Below are 15,887 nucleotides of genomic sequence, written 5' to 3' on the forward strand. Positions count from 1 at the left end.
AGCCACTCATCCGTTGTGAGCACATATAGCTTTTACGCCACTCACTCCCCTTTTTAACTAGGTGGTTGACTGAGCCAATAAACTTCAATTTCAGATTAACCAACCTTTTTAATCACCTACATCTACACTCCCGGGCCCTCACACGCATGCACCATACGGCAGGGAACAAAAGATCTCCGACAAAGAGCCCCTGTATGGGTGCCCGTCGGGTATTGCACCGCCGACCCGACGAGGAGCAGAACCCAGATGATGAAGCATGACACCTAGCTTGCTGGGTGTGTGAGGGGTTTAGTTCCACCCTGAAGGGATTCCCTTCCCTTGTGCACTTTCTTTCGTTAGGTTGAAGTCTGAATTGGAATACTTTATTCCCTGTCGACTTCCTGTCCTGCAGGAACTACACATCTCTTGTTGACACAATAATTTTCCAATCCGCCTCCTGCCGGCATCATGTGCTCGTCACTAAATATATCACTGATCACACAGGAAACAGACATGATAGGAAGAAGAGAAAGGGTGGTTGTTGTAGAGGTGGGCGAGCCAACAAATTAACAGTGAGAGCCAAGCCAGAGTCGGGCCAAGGGTCTGGCTCGGATCTTAGAACCCGTGCATGAGACGAGGCCTGTAAATATTTGCTGCGTAAATCATGCCACAAACATCACGTAAAATACGATACACTTTTCGAATTTTGAAGAGACTATTTCTTTAACACGTGAAAGCTTTATCATTAATAGGGCTCAGTATAGAACTGCACCGAGCAGTACTTATTAAAAGTGATAGATTTTTACAAGTCGTACTCTCAACACATATATTTGAAAGTGCTTTCATACGCGATAATGAAGAAAAATGTTTTGGTGAAATACAATATTTGCCAAGCATCACACAATTAAAGTGGGAAAGTTGCGATTTATCCAACTTTGTGGTTTCACTTTGTGTAAATCATCCAGTAAATTGGTATTTATTTGTCTTTCCAAATGTTATGCCTTTGTTTTCACCTCTTAGAACAATTTTTAAATATAGTGCGAACTCAACCCATGTGCTTCACATGAGCATCCGTTACATTACACAAGGTCAGATGCATTATTTATAGGCATGGGGAGATTAAGTGATATACCCAGAATCTCAGGATGGTGAGGCAATGCAGAGACTCAAATCTTGTCGGCACCTCTGACCGCAACACCACATCCTAGGTAGAGGAGGGCAGGCAGAAGCCATTTGAAAGCTCGGCTTGTTATGGGCTCGAGGTTCCAACAGGACCTCGAGCTGGCCTAGAGCCTGGCTTGAGCTTTCAGTGGGTTGCCCACCTCTAGGTTGTTGTAATGGAACTTCTTACAGACCATGATACACATCCATGGACGCTTGAGCTATCCTCCAGTGTATGGACCCAACTGGTGTGTGCTCATTAACAGAGCAATATCCAGTGCTAAATTTGTGCCAGTTTTTGCTGGTACTCAGCACCCACAGTTCCTTCCTAACACCTGCATTGTACCATGTGGTGGCACTCTGCATCTATTTGTTTTTAAATGTACTTCAGCAGCGAGTTTATAATTCAAAATATATTAGAAAGCTAAATACCACACGCATATCTAGGCCATTCTTACAGGTTTGGATGTCACGGAATAGTCCATACTATCACATTTGTGGGAGTGCGATTTGTTGGTTCTGATATTTGGCAGAAGTTGTATGGGCAGTGGATGGTGCAAGCTACAGTGGTTTTGTGAGAAATATCTTGGGCTTGGCATTTATTTATTTATCTGTTTATTTATAAACTAAGCACTGTCAACATCTTGGAATATACAAACGTGATCAAAACAAAGAAAAGTGTTTGCAGGAACCAACATTTGACATTGGAAAGCAAGATATGTAGAACTGCCATTATGTGACTGGGCACTGAAGAGGAATCATATATTCTGGAGATAGTCATGAAACGTGTACACCTGCTTTTAATGTTCTACTTTTACGCACAGCATTTCTCATGTCCGGCAGTCTACTCTACTCTTCATGAATCAGTGTATAGTTAGATGGGAATGCAGCGGCGCACACAGCAACATTCTCTCTTACAGGTAGTGCACTGACCCTCATACACCATAGTGAACATCCTCCTAATTATGATTACTAAGACACAGATTTCCAGCTGTGTGGGCAACATATCATTTTTTCCAGCTGGGTCACTCCATATATACCGGAAATAAACCTGGAATTTGTGACTTTGCTTTGCCACCTAGTGCTCCCATAAAGTTGCTTTTCGTACTGCGTAGAAGCAGCTGGCCTGCTAAAACCACCTCTCTGACTTCAACCATTGTGTTTGTAGTACTACATTTTTAGAAAAGTGTTTAAATATGCTCCTTGGGAGCACGGGACGTGTTAGTACTTCACAAAACAACGAGTTTATATAAAACCAAAAAATGAAGTATTGGACAGTAAATTGTATTAAGGATAAACATACGCAGGTATTTTGTGGTAGTGGTGAGCATTTAAGGCATTCGTTCATCACGGGTATTTCTTAAATGTGTGGCCTTCAAAGCCACAGGGTAAACCTTTGAAATCCTACCGCGTTTTTGGATTCAGAATTGTTTTGTGAAAACTTTTTAACAGTAAAGCAAAGCACTTGCTTTGTGTGTGCTAAGGTGAGCCGCAAGGTCGGAAATTGGTGGTCAGCTGTGTTTTTTGCTGGTCACCTCAGTTACAGCCTGTAAGAAGTCTGAGAAGAATGGCTGACCTGCTGGACCTTCAGATTCTTTCCTGGAAGCACATCTGGCTCCCTGTCGAACCAGAAGACCTTGTGAGTGACATTCACCTCCCAATGGTGACCGGAGACCATTGCATCTGCACCCAAGGTCACATGGACAGCAGTGATGGTGACTGGAGTGGCAATCGCGACTTAGTGTTAAACCCACGTCGCAGTGTCCTATGGCGTGGTCAGAGCCGCAAGACATCGTTCACCTGCGAGCGTAAACAGCAGAATTGCAGAGAGGAGTCTAAGAGTGCTACCATAGGATAGAGACTTGGGCAGCGGAACCTCCTCAGCAAAACCATGAGTATAACTGGTCCTGCTCCTACAGTGAAGTGATCATGGCCAAAGGCCATACTACTCTGGGTGTGGCCATGCAGAGTCACTTTTTGTGGTAGAGGTGTTGAGTGCCTGGCCAAAGACAACACCGTGCTCCCATAAGACCCTTCAAGTATATTCTGCTCCAGCATCATGAGACAGAAGTCCTGCCCCCTTGCCGTACTCAAAAATTGAGATCAAATTGTGTGATTAACTACTCATTGTAATTTTTTGTTGGTATCCGTGTATCAGCCAATTTTTCACTGGTCACTTTCTCTACTTGTCCGGTGAATCCAAATCATACCCCTCAGCACCTTCTCTGTGCTCCTGGTGCCATACAGCCTGTCCATCCTAGGTCTGATTTTTTTTATTTTTTTACTTCCCTCTGTGAAAAAATGCTCAGCTTTCAGACTAAAAGCATTTTTCTGCGTGGAAAGTTGGAGCCAAATGAGTTGAGGCGGACTTACATTTTAGCAATTTATCGAAAAAAGGACCTCGGATTAAGAACAGATGTTTGGATGCTTTACACAGCAAACCCTAAAATGTTCTTCTCTAAATGTGACCTTTTGTACTTTGTGATTTTGATAATGTTGCTGTGTGGTGGGAATAGCGCAGATTGAAGTTCTTAGCCTGCCCAGAAATAATACTGCAAGATGTTGTTTTTGTGGTTTCTTGACATGCGCTGCACTATTCAAGTGTTTGTGGTGGTGCACTCCAGAATTCAGTATTGTTTGACAACTTATTCAGACGTGGCAATCTCCTTAATGTCTAGCCTTATGTAGTGCAAATCGGTATGATTTTTGATCTATGAAAGTTCGACTATATCTGGACTGCGAGCTTGGGGGCGTAACCAACAGCCAATGGAGGTACAGAAACAATCAGAGCAATCTGCTTCTTCTGGAAAACTGCATAAAAACACCCACTTGCATGAATGCCCTGGTCCAATTTGATAAATCCTGGATCAGTGGGCAGATCCTAATCTCAGCACCTCAAATTGGAATGTCGGCAAGGCTGGTGGCTTTCCATGTGACGGCAGATTCCAACTATGGAATATATTGCCTCTGGGCATTATCCAATCACCAACATAATACCTCGATTTTTAATATTCACCAATTACTCATCTATTGGCTTCCTGCATTTAGAACCTTTATAAGCCAGTGATATGCTTGATAACAGCAGTCAGTCCAGAGCTTGGTCGCCAGGTACTTTATTCTTAACGTGGACTACAAAGGTGACTGCTTACTGGCAGACCAGAACTTGTTAACATGCACTTTTTATTTATCAAGGACTGCAAAGGCGTTTGCCAACTGGAATGGCATGGTGAGCAAAAAAACGATGGATTTAGGCCCAGATCTCTGTACTGGGGTCAATGTATGACATTGTTCTGCATTCTGTCCATCAATTGTTCTTTTTGCATTTGTCACCCCGAGTGGGATGGGTATGCCCAGACGTGTGTCCCGTGCTCTTCATGCCACTGGAGTCAAGCTATCCTGGCTGATGAGGGCTGAAAGCCCTAAACCGACCCTAGGATGCTTGTTTCCAGTACAGGGAGGACCTGGGCGGGCAATTCGGGCTGGACTGTTCCCATTGGGCGCAGGGTCAAGACTGATTTGCCTATGGCTGGGTCCAAACTGGAATGGCATGGTGAGCAAAAAAAAACATGGATTTAGGCCCAGATCTCTGTACTGGGGTGAATGTATAACATTGTTCTGCATTCTGTCCATCAATTGTTCTTTTTGCATTTGTCACCCCGAGTGGGATGGGTATGCCCAGACGTCTGTCCCGTGCTCTTCATGCCACTGGAGTCAAACTTTCCTGGCTGATGAGGGCTGAAAGCCCGAAACCGGTCCTAGGATGCTTGTTTCCAGTCCAGGGAGGACCTAGCCGGGCAGTTCGGGCTGGACTGTCGCCATTGGGCGCAGGGTCAAGACTGATTTGCATATGGCTGGGTCCAAACTGGAATGGCATGGTGAGCAAAAAAACGATGGATTTAGGCCCAGATCTCTGTACTGGGGTGAATGTATGACATTGTTCTGCATTCTGTCCATCAATTGTTCTTTTTGAACTTGTTAATGTGGCACTATTTATTTAACATTTACTATAAAGATAAAGAATAACATACTGTAAATATTTATTTAGCTTGATCCTTGGTACTGTAATGTTTTTTTTTGGGGGGGGGGCGGGGGGGGAATATTTAGCATGCATTTTTTGCCTATTTCAAATTGTGGTTTTTTATTCCTATAGTTTGTGCTGCGCCATGGTCTCAATTAATTTAATTGCAACAGTTGTTATTAGTTGATAACATGAATATTTCCAGTAAGTTGATGCCTGTTTACGGGCATTGTGTGTGCTGTATAAAGAGTGGTGCAACACAGAGGATGGTGCACCAGTGTACAATGTGAGGAGGGGCCCCAGCCTATCCCATATCTGTCATTGGCTCGGGCTCAATGGGGGACCCTGTGCTGGGAGGCCTGAAAGGTTATGGACCGCCTTGCACCTGCGAGGCTGCATGGGCCTGTGTTACAGTTCTGTGTATCAATAATACTCAAGAATACGTATCCAGTTGGGTGGTTTGAAGGTTATGCTTTGCCCATGTTTCAGAGTGATTTAAAAAAAAAATATATATATATATATTCCCCGGTCGAAACGCGTCATGCCAGCTGATTTTTGGAATAAATCACTTGAAGTTTGAAAATATCTGATGTTTTGGTGGTCCGTTCCTGATCGTGTCGCTTGAGAAGGTGGAAAGATGCTGTAAATCAGGATTGTGCCTAATATATATGTATATATAGTATTGAATGTTAACCCGAGCCTCTGAGTCCCTGGTCAAGGAAGTACAGGGCAGACTCTGTACTGCTTGTAACACTCGTGCCACACAGCACGAAGCAAGCGTGCTAGGCCTCTGTATGTTGTTCGGGCAGTATGGCAGACATAATCCAATGTGTTTCCTTCCAATTGCAGGTTTGTGCAACTCTGCTGACAGCTGGATGATTGTTCCCAACATCAAACAGAACCACTACACTGTGCACGGCCTGCAGTGCGGCACCAAGTACATCTTCACCGTCAAAGCCATCAACCAGGCGGGCAGCCGGAGCAGTGATCCAGGCAAACTCAAGACCAACAGTAAGTGAGGGGGCACCGGTACTGTGCAAGATCTTTTGGTCTCTACCCCTGTCACCGTGTGCCTGATCTTGCTAAGCACTGGAAGCAAATTATTCAAGAGTCACTTGTTCAAAAGGAGTCCTAGAATCCTAGGGTCACAGGGGTGTGAATCAATGAGCTCTTCTTTAGCACTCGGGGATGGAAAACCTTGCAAAGGCATCCCAGGACAGCCTTCAGTGCTACACGGCTGTACAAATGGTTGACAGTACACAATACACATGTTAGTAAGGTACGATAATGCGTTTTGCACGTGCGCCCAATTTCTGACCCGGAATAGAACTGACGCACCGGGACATGAAGTTCTACGCTCAGGTGGTACAGTTTACCCAAGTGGGAAATCTGACATTTGAACCCTGATCTGTGCCTGAAACACCAGCCCCCATCTGATGCAGAGAGGAAGGTAGTGCGTTCCCGCAGGAGCCGTGTTTACCCATTCCTCATCATCAGTGGCGGCTCCCCCATTAGGGCGTGGGGGTGTCGCCTCACTGCTTTCTCACAGTGCGAGAAGGCAGAAGCATAAATGGTTATAACTACCATTTTATGTTTCTGCTTCTCACACTGCAAAAATGCAGAAGTGCTTGGTTGGGGGTGGGCGGTCCTGCTCGAGGGCAGGGGGGAGTGGCTTACTTATCGTGCCACTCTCGAAGCCTTTGGGCTTCACAGGCGCATTCTGAATGCATCAGCACTTTTAGGTTGTGCTGTACTGGAACATAAACATGGTTGTCTGGCTAGTCCTCGGCACACGCAGTGTGACATTTTACGTGGGTACTTAGTTATTACTCGAAAACCTACAGTTCTTTGTCTATCTTGAAGCGTTACTTATCGCTAGAGCTTTAAGTGGGATGAAGAAACTGGAAGGGGTGTGGCCAATGTAATTACGGACCTGGCTTAAAATGCGTAAGGTAAAAATCAGTGCATAGCCCGACTTGTATTTTGCTTCGGTCATTGCATCCAGATATGATACGAGAATCATCATACCTGCAAGTCAGGATAATGTGCAGCATGACTAACCACTTATACGGTCCCAAAGGCGAGACCTATTGACTATGTCAATGCTTGTTCACAATGGACTTGGGCTGTCATGTCATTCCGTCTGTCTCCTCCTGAGCCCTGGCCTCAGCCCTGTGTGCCTTCTTTATGGCCTGACAAATGACTTGCATGCAGCCTACATAACATAACACTGACTGGTTTGCTGAAAGCAGGCCCTTTCAAATGCAAGCAGTTAAATTCAAGCTATTTGTCAGGACATAAACTAACAAACACAGGGCCTGCCTGGTGACAAATTTGCTTCGAAATGCACCATTTACCCCTAAAATTTCCCCCTAAAAAATGTACCAGGGGGAGAATCCCCCGGATCCCCTTACGGCAGTCGGGCTCGCTCGCTGCATGGCAGTCATCCCAAACTTTGACGCCCCACTACTTTAAAATGTCACCAGCCACCACTGCTCATCATGGACTGTGCAGCGTTGTTCCGAATGTATAGGGTGATTGAGAGTTGGAGACAATCCGTGCCCACATGAGTGGGTGGGTATTTGTTTCCATCATCCCACATCGTGTTAGACTCTCATCTGCATTCTGTAATCCCTTCTGTACAAGACTTTAAACGATACAAACTAGTGTTAGCCGTCAACCTCCACACACACGCTGCCAGGCTGTCCTTTTTCGGGATTTTTGGCCTATGAGTCATTATATGGTAAAAAAAATGCCTGCTGCTTTCACTTGGGAGAAGCCAAACAAACACTTTGGCGGGAAAAGACCCAATTAAAAGGAAACTGACAGTAGGTTATAACATTCTTCAAAGAATGACCCCTCTCAAAGATGGTCAAGGGTATCTCGACCGGAGTTCGTCAATGGGATGTTCTTGGCATGAACGTGAAATTGACACTAATTGAAAGCATATTCAATTCACCGAGTTGCTTTGTCTGGTAAAGAAGGAAAATTCCCTCCCATCGTAACATGCACTTAAAAAAGGGTGCATTTTCCCTGAAAATCCACTTTTCAAATTTGAATTTATTTTGCCTTTTGGTGTTTTGCCTCGTATAATGATTTGATGTTTATTAGGTGCTTCGTACCACCTTTATTCCACTTCTAAGAGCTCTAAAAAGGTGTTACCATAACTCAATAGTATCCATTTTAGAGACCTTCTGAGGATGGAAAGTGTCTGCTTTGGCGATGCCCATGGGAGCCTTCGCCTCACTGAGCAAATAAGTAATTCGTCCATAATACCTGGCACTCTGTTTATTGTATGATGTACAAAAAAGAAATTGATAAGACAATTTCAATTTCCAATTGTTGTTTTACTTATTTCAGTAAAGACGGCTACAGGTTTTACTTTCGGCTATGTTGCTGTTAAAGGTATTTTTTTTTTTTTTACATTTTTATATAGCGCGAACTTGACCTAAATCGGGTATCAGTGCTTTACATAGCCCCAGTGGCATTACATAAGGACACATTCATTTTTTGTTTGGCACGGGGAGATTTTGATGTGCACAGGATGTTCAGCGTCTTTGCTGAGACTCAAACTCAGTTCCCCAGATTCGAGGTCGACCGCCCTAGCCGTTAGGCCAACTCCTCTCCGTTGATTAGTGGTCCACTCGGACAGATCCACTATGTGGGAAAAGTTCAAATGAATAAACCTCTCCCAAATGCTTCTTTCGAGTCCCCACCCATGTACCACCATATATATAAAATATAAATCCAAATAGATGTCTCTCCTGTGTAGTGAGGGTGAATCTGAGGGGATTGATGGCTGGTGATTTCCCTCTTGATCTCTGCATACGTATTATGGGTGAGGTTACTGGCCCCTGAGTTCCAACATAAATTATTCTCTAGCTGCTATTCAGTGATTTGTAATGCCAAGCAAAGAAACAGAATAACCCACAGAAGGATGTATCCCTTATAAAATATCTCCTGAATTATTCCTTTTTCGCCGTGTTATTTTGCTAAAGTGTTTGCTCTCAGTAACTAATTGTGAATTAAATGGCCAGATAAAGCTAAGAATATAGCTTAAAAAGTAGAAACACCAAATTAATACCAATGTAAGTGAGGGCGATCAGATCCCACTGGAACATCAATAGCATTGCAAGAGGTGGAAATTGATCTGAGGATAACTCCTTGATCGAAGAATTTTTGCCGTAGACCATGTTTGAGAACTGCTCAATATGAGCTCTGCCCCTAAACTCCTGGAATGCTTAGACTCGTGCATAAGATAGATCACTTATGCTTAGTTTCTGGATGCTGGCATTGACAGGTGTGTTTAGTCTGGACCCCAGACTTAGATATATCAAAGTTATGTACCAAATGCTTCGAAAAATGGCCTTTCACATCTTCGCAAAGGGTTTTGCAATAGGGGATGTGGAAGTCGAGATTCTACCAGCAGTGTACCCAGCTCCTGGGTTCTGATAATGTTGCGTGACATTTTTCAACCCATACTTGAGTGAAACACTCAATGTTTGATTACCTTCTCCAAAAAAAACTGTGGAAAAGTAAAACACATCAGAGGCTTTTATTACTAACTCGTGCATGAAGTGTGGGCCTTTCTTCTATGAAGGCAATCAGTCCAGCCGCTTGTGATTGGTTCACCATTGGGGCGTTACTGACCGCAGTCAATAATACAAGTTTTTAGTCCTCACTTTTTTTCGTGGATAGCGGGCAGTAGCCAACGTTACTTACTAGCACCAAGGGGCATATCAACAACAACCGGCGATAATTATCGCTGAGCGCACTTAGCGCTCGGATAATTATCGCCGGCTAGCGCCGATTTTTATCGCTGAGATAGCGTGCTATTAGCAACGCTTATCTCAATAGCGATAAAAATCCTGGTGCTAAGTGGCTACCGTGAGATTATCGCTGGAAACCCAGCGATAATCTCACGTTAGCTTGTTGATAGGGACAGACAAATTTAGCCATGATATCCTCCTTCCATAGGATATCATGGCTAAGTCAGAAAAATACCAGACGTAAAAAAGCAGCGTTAACCGCGGTTAGCGCTGCTTTTTTTGTCTCTAACAGGGTTAGCGATATTCTTGATAATAGGAGAAATGTCGCTTAGCGACATTTCTCCTATTATTTTACTCTGGAAGGCCCCCTTTGCATCTCATTAGAGATGCAAGGGAAAGCGTAGAGTAAAAGGGTGCTAACATGCAAATTTGCATGTTAGCACCCTGTTGTTGATAGGGTGCTAGTTTTATCTGTGCGTTTTTTGGCTTTTAAAGCCAAAAAAGCAGAGATAAAGCCCTAGTTGATATGCCCCTAAGTTAACTAATGCTTGTAGAATATGAATTTGGCAGGTCTGTTACCCCTTCTCGTATTCAGCAATAAAATCTATAGTAAAATTGAAGAAGAGGGTAGTCTTAAACAGCATTCCGAGGACTGTGATTGGATGGTCCCTTTTTCCGATAAACGCGCTAATGGCTGATAAACTCTGGTATCGTAATACTACACCATTTGCTGCTCTTAAAGTGACACTTCTCTTGCAGTACTTTTAAAGATTGTCAATTGCACAAATGTCGTATTTACAACTGTGGATTTTTTTTTTTTTTTTTTTTACAACAGTGATACATCTAAACAATCCTGCTAGGTCTGTTCTCTCACTCTTCTCCTGCACCCCTCCTTTCTAGCCCCCTTTCTCTGTTGCAGCTAAGGCGGTTTAAAAGCTTCTCTGACTGTTGTCTTTACACATGCGGACTGTTAACGCCGTTTTACTGTTCAAGTGATCGGACTCCTCTTTAAATAGCCCACCATTTCCGAAGTGGTAACTCTCAGCGTCAGGCCTATTAGGTAACGGACATTCCACGCGACCCATTTCCCATGATGCTTTTACACCGCGAGACATTGACTGTGGGAGAATGGAATGCCTTTCATGGGCGGGTGGGAACATACTTGGTCGGGCACATCTGTTGAAAGCATTTTTCCTGAGTGACATGCAAGCAAGGAAAAAAGAGTCGGTGGCAGTCGTAGTCCAAGTGTCTCATGAATCATGAAATGCGTCCTTCACAGTTTATTAAACGATTTCCGGTTATCGCACAAAGTCACCTATGCAATAAAGAGAACGTGCAAAAAGAGATCAAAGCAATATCTTAATATTACATCACTCCAATCAGGTGGGCTTTCATTCAGCCAACTTGATGTTTGCTGTCCAAGTATGTTTTCAAGGAAAATAACTTCTCATTCATGGTATCACATGGCATGGAGACAGTTTGAAAGTCTGAGCAGAAATGCTGTCTAGGCTAAACATATTTGTCATGATTGTCTAGAGAATTATTTTAGAACATTAAGGGCTTATGGAAATGGAAAAGTAATGATAGTGAAGGGAACTTTCGATAGCACCACAAGATAAGAGTTAAAAAAAATATATATATGTACAGTCCTTAAATAAAGCACTTTTGTGTTACAGAGATTCGTTTTTTTTTTAACTCAGCTGTCAAACAGATTTATTGCTAACAAAATACAGAGAGTGAGCTTTGGGAGCCACCACATTTTTTTTTACAGAATTTTATATTGCGCGAACTAGACCCGAGACATCTGGTATCAGAGCGCTTTACATGAGCACCAGTTGTGTTACATGAGGACACATTCATTTTTGTTAGGCATGAGGAGATTAAGTGATTTGCCCAGAATCACAGAATGTTCAGCTTTATTGCCGAGACTCGAACCCGGTTCCCCAGATTTGAGGTTGACCGCCCTAGCCGTTAGGCCACATCTTTTCAACCACTGGTTTTCTTTGACAAGCCTCTATCAGCCTTGGCTTGATACTTTGACCATCACGCCTCGTCTCAGCCCAGTGGAGTATGAATCTGTTGTCTAATGCTTTTGGCTAATTGGACGTATTCTTCCGCCTCCACTCAAGTGCCCGCTTTGAACTGTATGAGGGACTACTTTACAGTTTAAGCCCTGTCTGCTCCGGCTGGCTCCTAACTGTGTTAACTCTGCATGCATTAGCAGGTTAAATTCAGGCCTATCGGATTTACCAGTGCTTTTTTGTATAGATTAATTTACCACTGTAGTAATTCGAGATAATGTATCAATTTCATCAAGCAGATATAGGTTACATTTTTAAGAAAGCAATTTTGTTTTTTGTACTGTTTAAAAAAATATATATATGCAGTTCCCAATTGTGTTTCCTGCACTGTTGCTGTCGTGGTTGCAGTGTTAGATGCAGTTCCGTTTAGCATGGTAGTGTGCCGTGTGCTAAACGTGCACAGTAAGTGGAGGATTGCTAGCTTGGAACAGTCGCAGTGCAGTGAAGGCGAAGGTTTCAGTACTGTTCTGTGGTAGGTGGAGTTCTGGGTGCAGAACTGGTGCTCTCTTATGCTGAAGAGCATTTGGAGGCGCGGTGCAAAACATTAGTACGTAGTGTGTAGGCTATATCACTGTCAGGGCAGTGCAACGGTGGGTGCAGAGCGAAATGCAATACGGTCGCTTTTGCATGGATTGCTTTAGCGTGAGCTGGTTGTCACAGTTGTATTTGTCTGATGGCGTCACTATGGTCCTCCACAAAGAATGTGAGAGGTACCTTACAAAATGTAGGGGACAGGGTCGGTTAACAAGAAATCAAGGTAGTGTCCCCCATGTGACACTATGTTCCCATACACATCAAGCACTCCCGTATTCACAACTCGCCCATTCAACCCAAATGACTGAACGCAATTATGTGTAATAATATTACATTTTATTATAATAGTAGTATATTTTTTTTATTTTTAAACAGTGCTTATTGTAAAATCACAGCCTGACAAATTCTAATATATTCACAAAATGATCTCATACTATATCGACAGGCGAAATATACACATCAATGTATATGAATTAAAAACGCATTGAATCATCTATATTTCCTTAAAAAAGCACAAAGATATCTGGCATATGTTGATCCATATGTACGTATAAAATAACCAAGATTTTTATATGTATATAGGGATTAACATATGCCAGATATCTTTGTGCTTTTTTAAGGCGATATGGATGATTCAATTAAATTCATGTACATTGATGTGTATATTTTTCCTGTTGATCTACTAAGAGATAATTTTATAGCTAAATATTAGAATTTGTCAGGCCGTGATTTTACAAAAAGCACAGTTTACATATTTTTTTATATTACTATAATATTAAAATGTTATAATATTACAAATAATTGGGTTCATTCATTCGGGTTGAATGAGTGAGTTGTGAATAAGGGAGTGCTTGTTGTGTAAGAGAACATAGTGTCACGAGGGGGACACTACCTTGATTTCTTGTCACTATGGTCCTCTCCTCCCAGAGCTTGTGCCATACGTTCTTAGCCTCTCTTTCACACTCTTATACTTCAAGCTCATCTAGTGTCTATTTTCACTGAGAGGTGTAACCAGGGCCAGTGGAATTAACGGATTGTGTTTTCCGCATAATTATAGATTTGCTGCATTTGCCACACAATCCATATAATCTGCTGCATAATCTGCAGATTTTAAGAAAGCAAATTCTTTTCTAGCCCAAACGGTTCAAAAGCGACGGAGTATGTGGAGACACGTGTTGTTGCACAGTGGAAGGCCCCGTGCAAAGGTTGACTGGTCAGCTTTCTGCTTACTGCTATGTTTGGGTGTGAAATTGGTACTAATGAGGTGGCAGACAGTTTTAATAAGTGTAAAATGGCAATATTATGAAGTAATGCGATCACAAAATGTGCAGCGTTACGCTGCATAATTTGCCTCTCTTGCCTCATAATTTACACAGCCTTGCTGCTTAATTTGGCCCTCCCCTGCCGCATAATTGCAGAGACCCTGCGTGTAACGTAGAAGAGGTCGGTATAGCACCAGGTCCTTTGCTTCTTTCACACAGCCCAAATAATAGAAGCTTGATGGTGTGTATAACAAGCAGGCGCCAACACTGTGTAGGGTTCGAAATAGCAAGTTTATTGGTGAAATACCGGAGCAGCAGAGCGGAAGAATCCAGAATCCCTGAAGGGCCTACCACTGCCCCCTCCCCAGCAGGACCTACACTCCGCAGAGAATAGCATCCACAGACCGGCTGTGCTCACAAGAGCAGTCAAACCCCTGAGCGCATTTCCACTGGTGGAGCAGTGAATGGCAAGAACAACACTATACCAAGATACTACAATTTCCAACTCTTTTCTGGGCTTGCCCTCGTCACCCCGCGAAGATGCACTTGGTCGCACTACACATTTCTCACAACTTTGCTGTGTGAAGCGTTCGCTATGATTGAATGAGGTTTGAGATTCTGGGCCTGCGCGAAAGTAACAACACACAGATATTCGAGAAGCCTCAGAGTTGAGATTTGTTCAGCTAATTTCCTGGCAGGAAAAAATCCGAGCACGACCATTCTCTGGCATCCTTGAGCTAAGCAAGCTCGCTGCTTTACAGCCAACTGGAAAAAGTCAACTGTGCATCTTTTTGTCTCTTTGAACTCTTGGTGTTGGAAGCTCTTGAATACAGAGCTAGGCCCTAAAGGCTGGCCCACACTTCTGCAAGGATGTGTCACCCCCAGGGTCGCTCTTCAAGGAGCTTTGCTGATGGAAGTGGATAGCTCAGCCTGTAAGAGCCGTGAGCAGGGTACTCCGGTACCACCCTGGGACATGTCTCAAGAACTCATCTCCATACAGCTTCAGCACTGCAGACCTCCTCCGTGCAGTGAATTCAGAGGTGAGATCCCTGCGAGGCGCGTTGACATCTAACTGAAGGAGACACAGCCGGTGAAGTGTGGTCTCCTGAACCTACATCCATGATCTTCGAATCCCTACTCCGCCAGGCCTTCTGGCCCTCACTGACGTGGGCGTGATAAAATATGAATCATGGATCAATATAACGCACAGGTAAGAGCATCTCCCGCACGGAACCCACCAAACACCTGTATCCCATCTGAGCATCTGGCAATATACAGAATTATAGACCATTTTTTTTGACAACTTTTTTGGGGGGGGGAGTTTAATATAGCACAAATTCAACCCGAAGGAATCCAGAGCGCTTTGCATGAGCACCAGTTGCGTTACAGACAGACACATTCATTGTTTTAGACACGGGGAGATTAAGTGATTTGCTTAGAATCACAGGATGCTGAGCGTCCCTGCCGAGACTCAAACCTGGTTCCCCAGCTTCGAGGTCGACCACTCTAGCCGTTAGGCAACATCTGCATCACAGCAGTGAGTTGCTGAATTTGAATCTAGTTATTAATGCTAGTGGTTCTCTACACTGCCATACGTAACCAATATAAGATTGTCAATAGACTGACTTATCGGTCCTGTTTATTGCCTGGACAAAAGTCATTGGTAGTCTCCACATACAACCAGTGGCAGCCGGCACAAGTGAGAGCGGTGGGCGGGGTTGGGGTCGGGGTCGGGTATGTCAACATACGACTGGAGAAGTCAAATTAAATAGAAAACAAAAAAAACACTTACCTTGCGCTTTCTGCATCGCCAACTCGGCAATGAGGATAGCACAAGGTAAGAGGTTTTATTTTTTTTATTATTTAATTTTAATTCTCCCGTAGTATGTCGACCTATGGGCCCCCCACCCACCCACCACTCTTACCTGTGCTGGCCGCTACTGCATTCAACAGAGGGGGGATTACTCTACATTGCATATTATTTGCTCAGGAGTTTTAATGTACTTTGAATCATCTAAAAATGAATATGCAAACAATTTAGTGACACCATGCTCCATTTTAATAAAACACCAGATAACTTTCC

General features: G+C 43.5%; 1 protein-coding gene across 6 annotated transcripts in view; it reads left to right on the forward strand.

Moving 5' to 3' along the window:
- Positions 1-15,887, forward strand: part of MID1 (midline 1) — a 635,531-nt gene that overhangs the window by 598,121 nt on the left and 21,523 nt on the right. For all 6 annotated transcript variants that reach the window (XR_014967780.1, XR_014967781.1, XM_085622188.1 and 3 more), the window contains exon 8: positions 6,008-6,169. Coding sequence is in view for 4 of the 6 variants with exons in the window: in XM_085622188.1 (XP_085478314.1) it covers positions 6,008-6,169 (162 nt within the window). In the remaining 2 variants the exon portion in view is untranslated. The remainder of the gene's footprint in view (positions 1-6,007; positions 6,170-15,887) is intronic.

This window comes from Triturus cristatus, chromosome 8, assembly GCF_964204655.1.
Source record: "Triturus cristatus chromosome 8, aTriCri1.1, whole genome shotgun sequence".
NCBI lineage: Eukaryota > Metazoa > Chordata > Amphibia > Caudata > Salamandridae > Triturus > Triturus cristatus.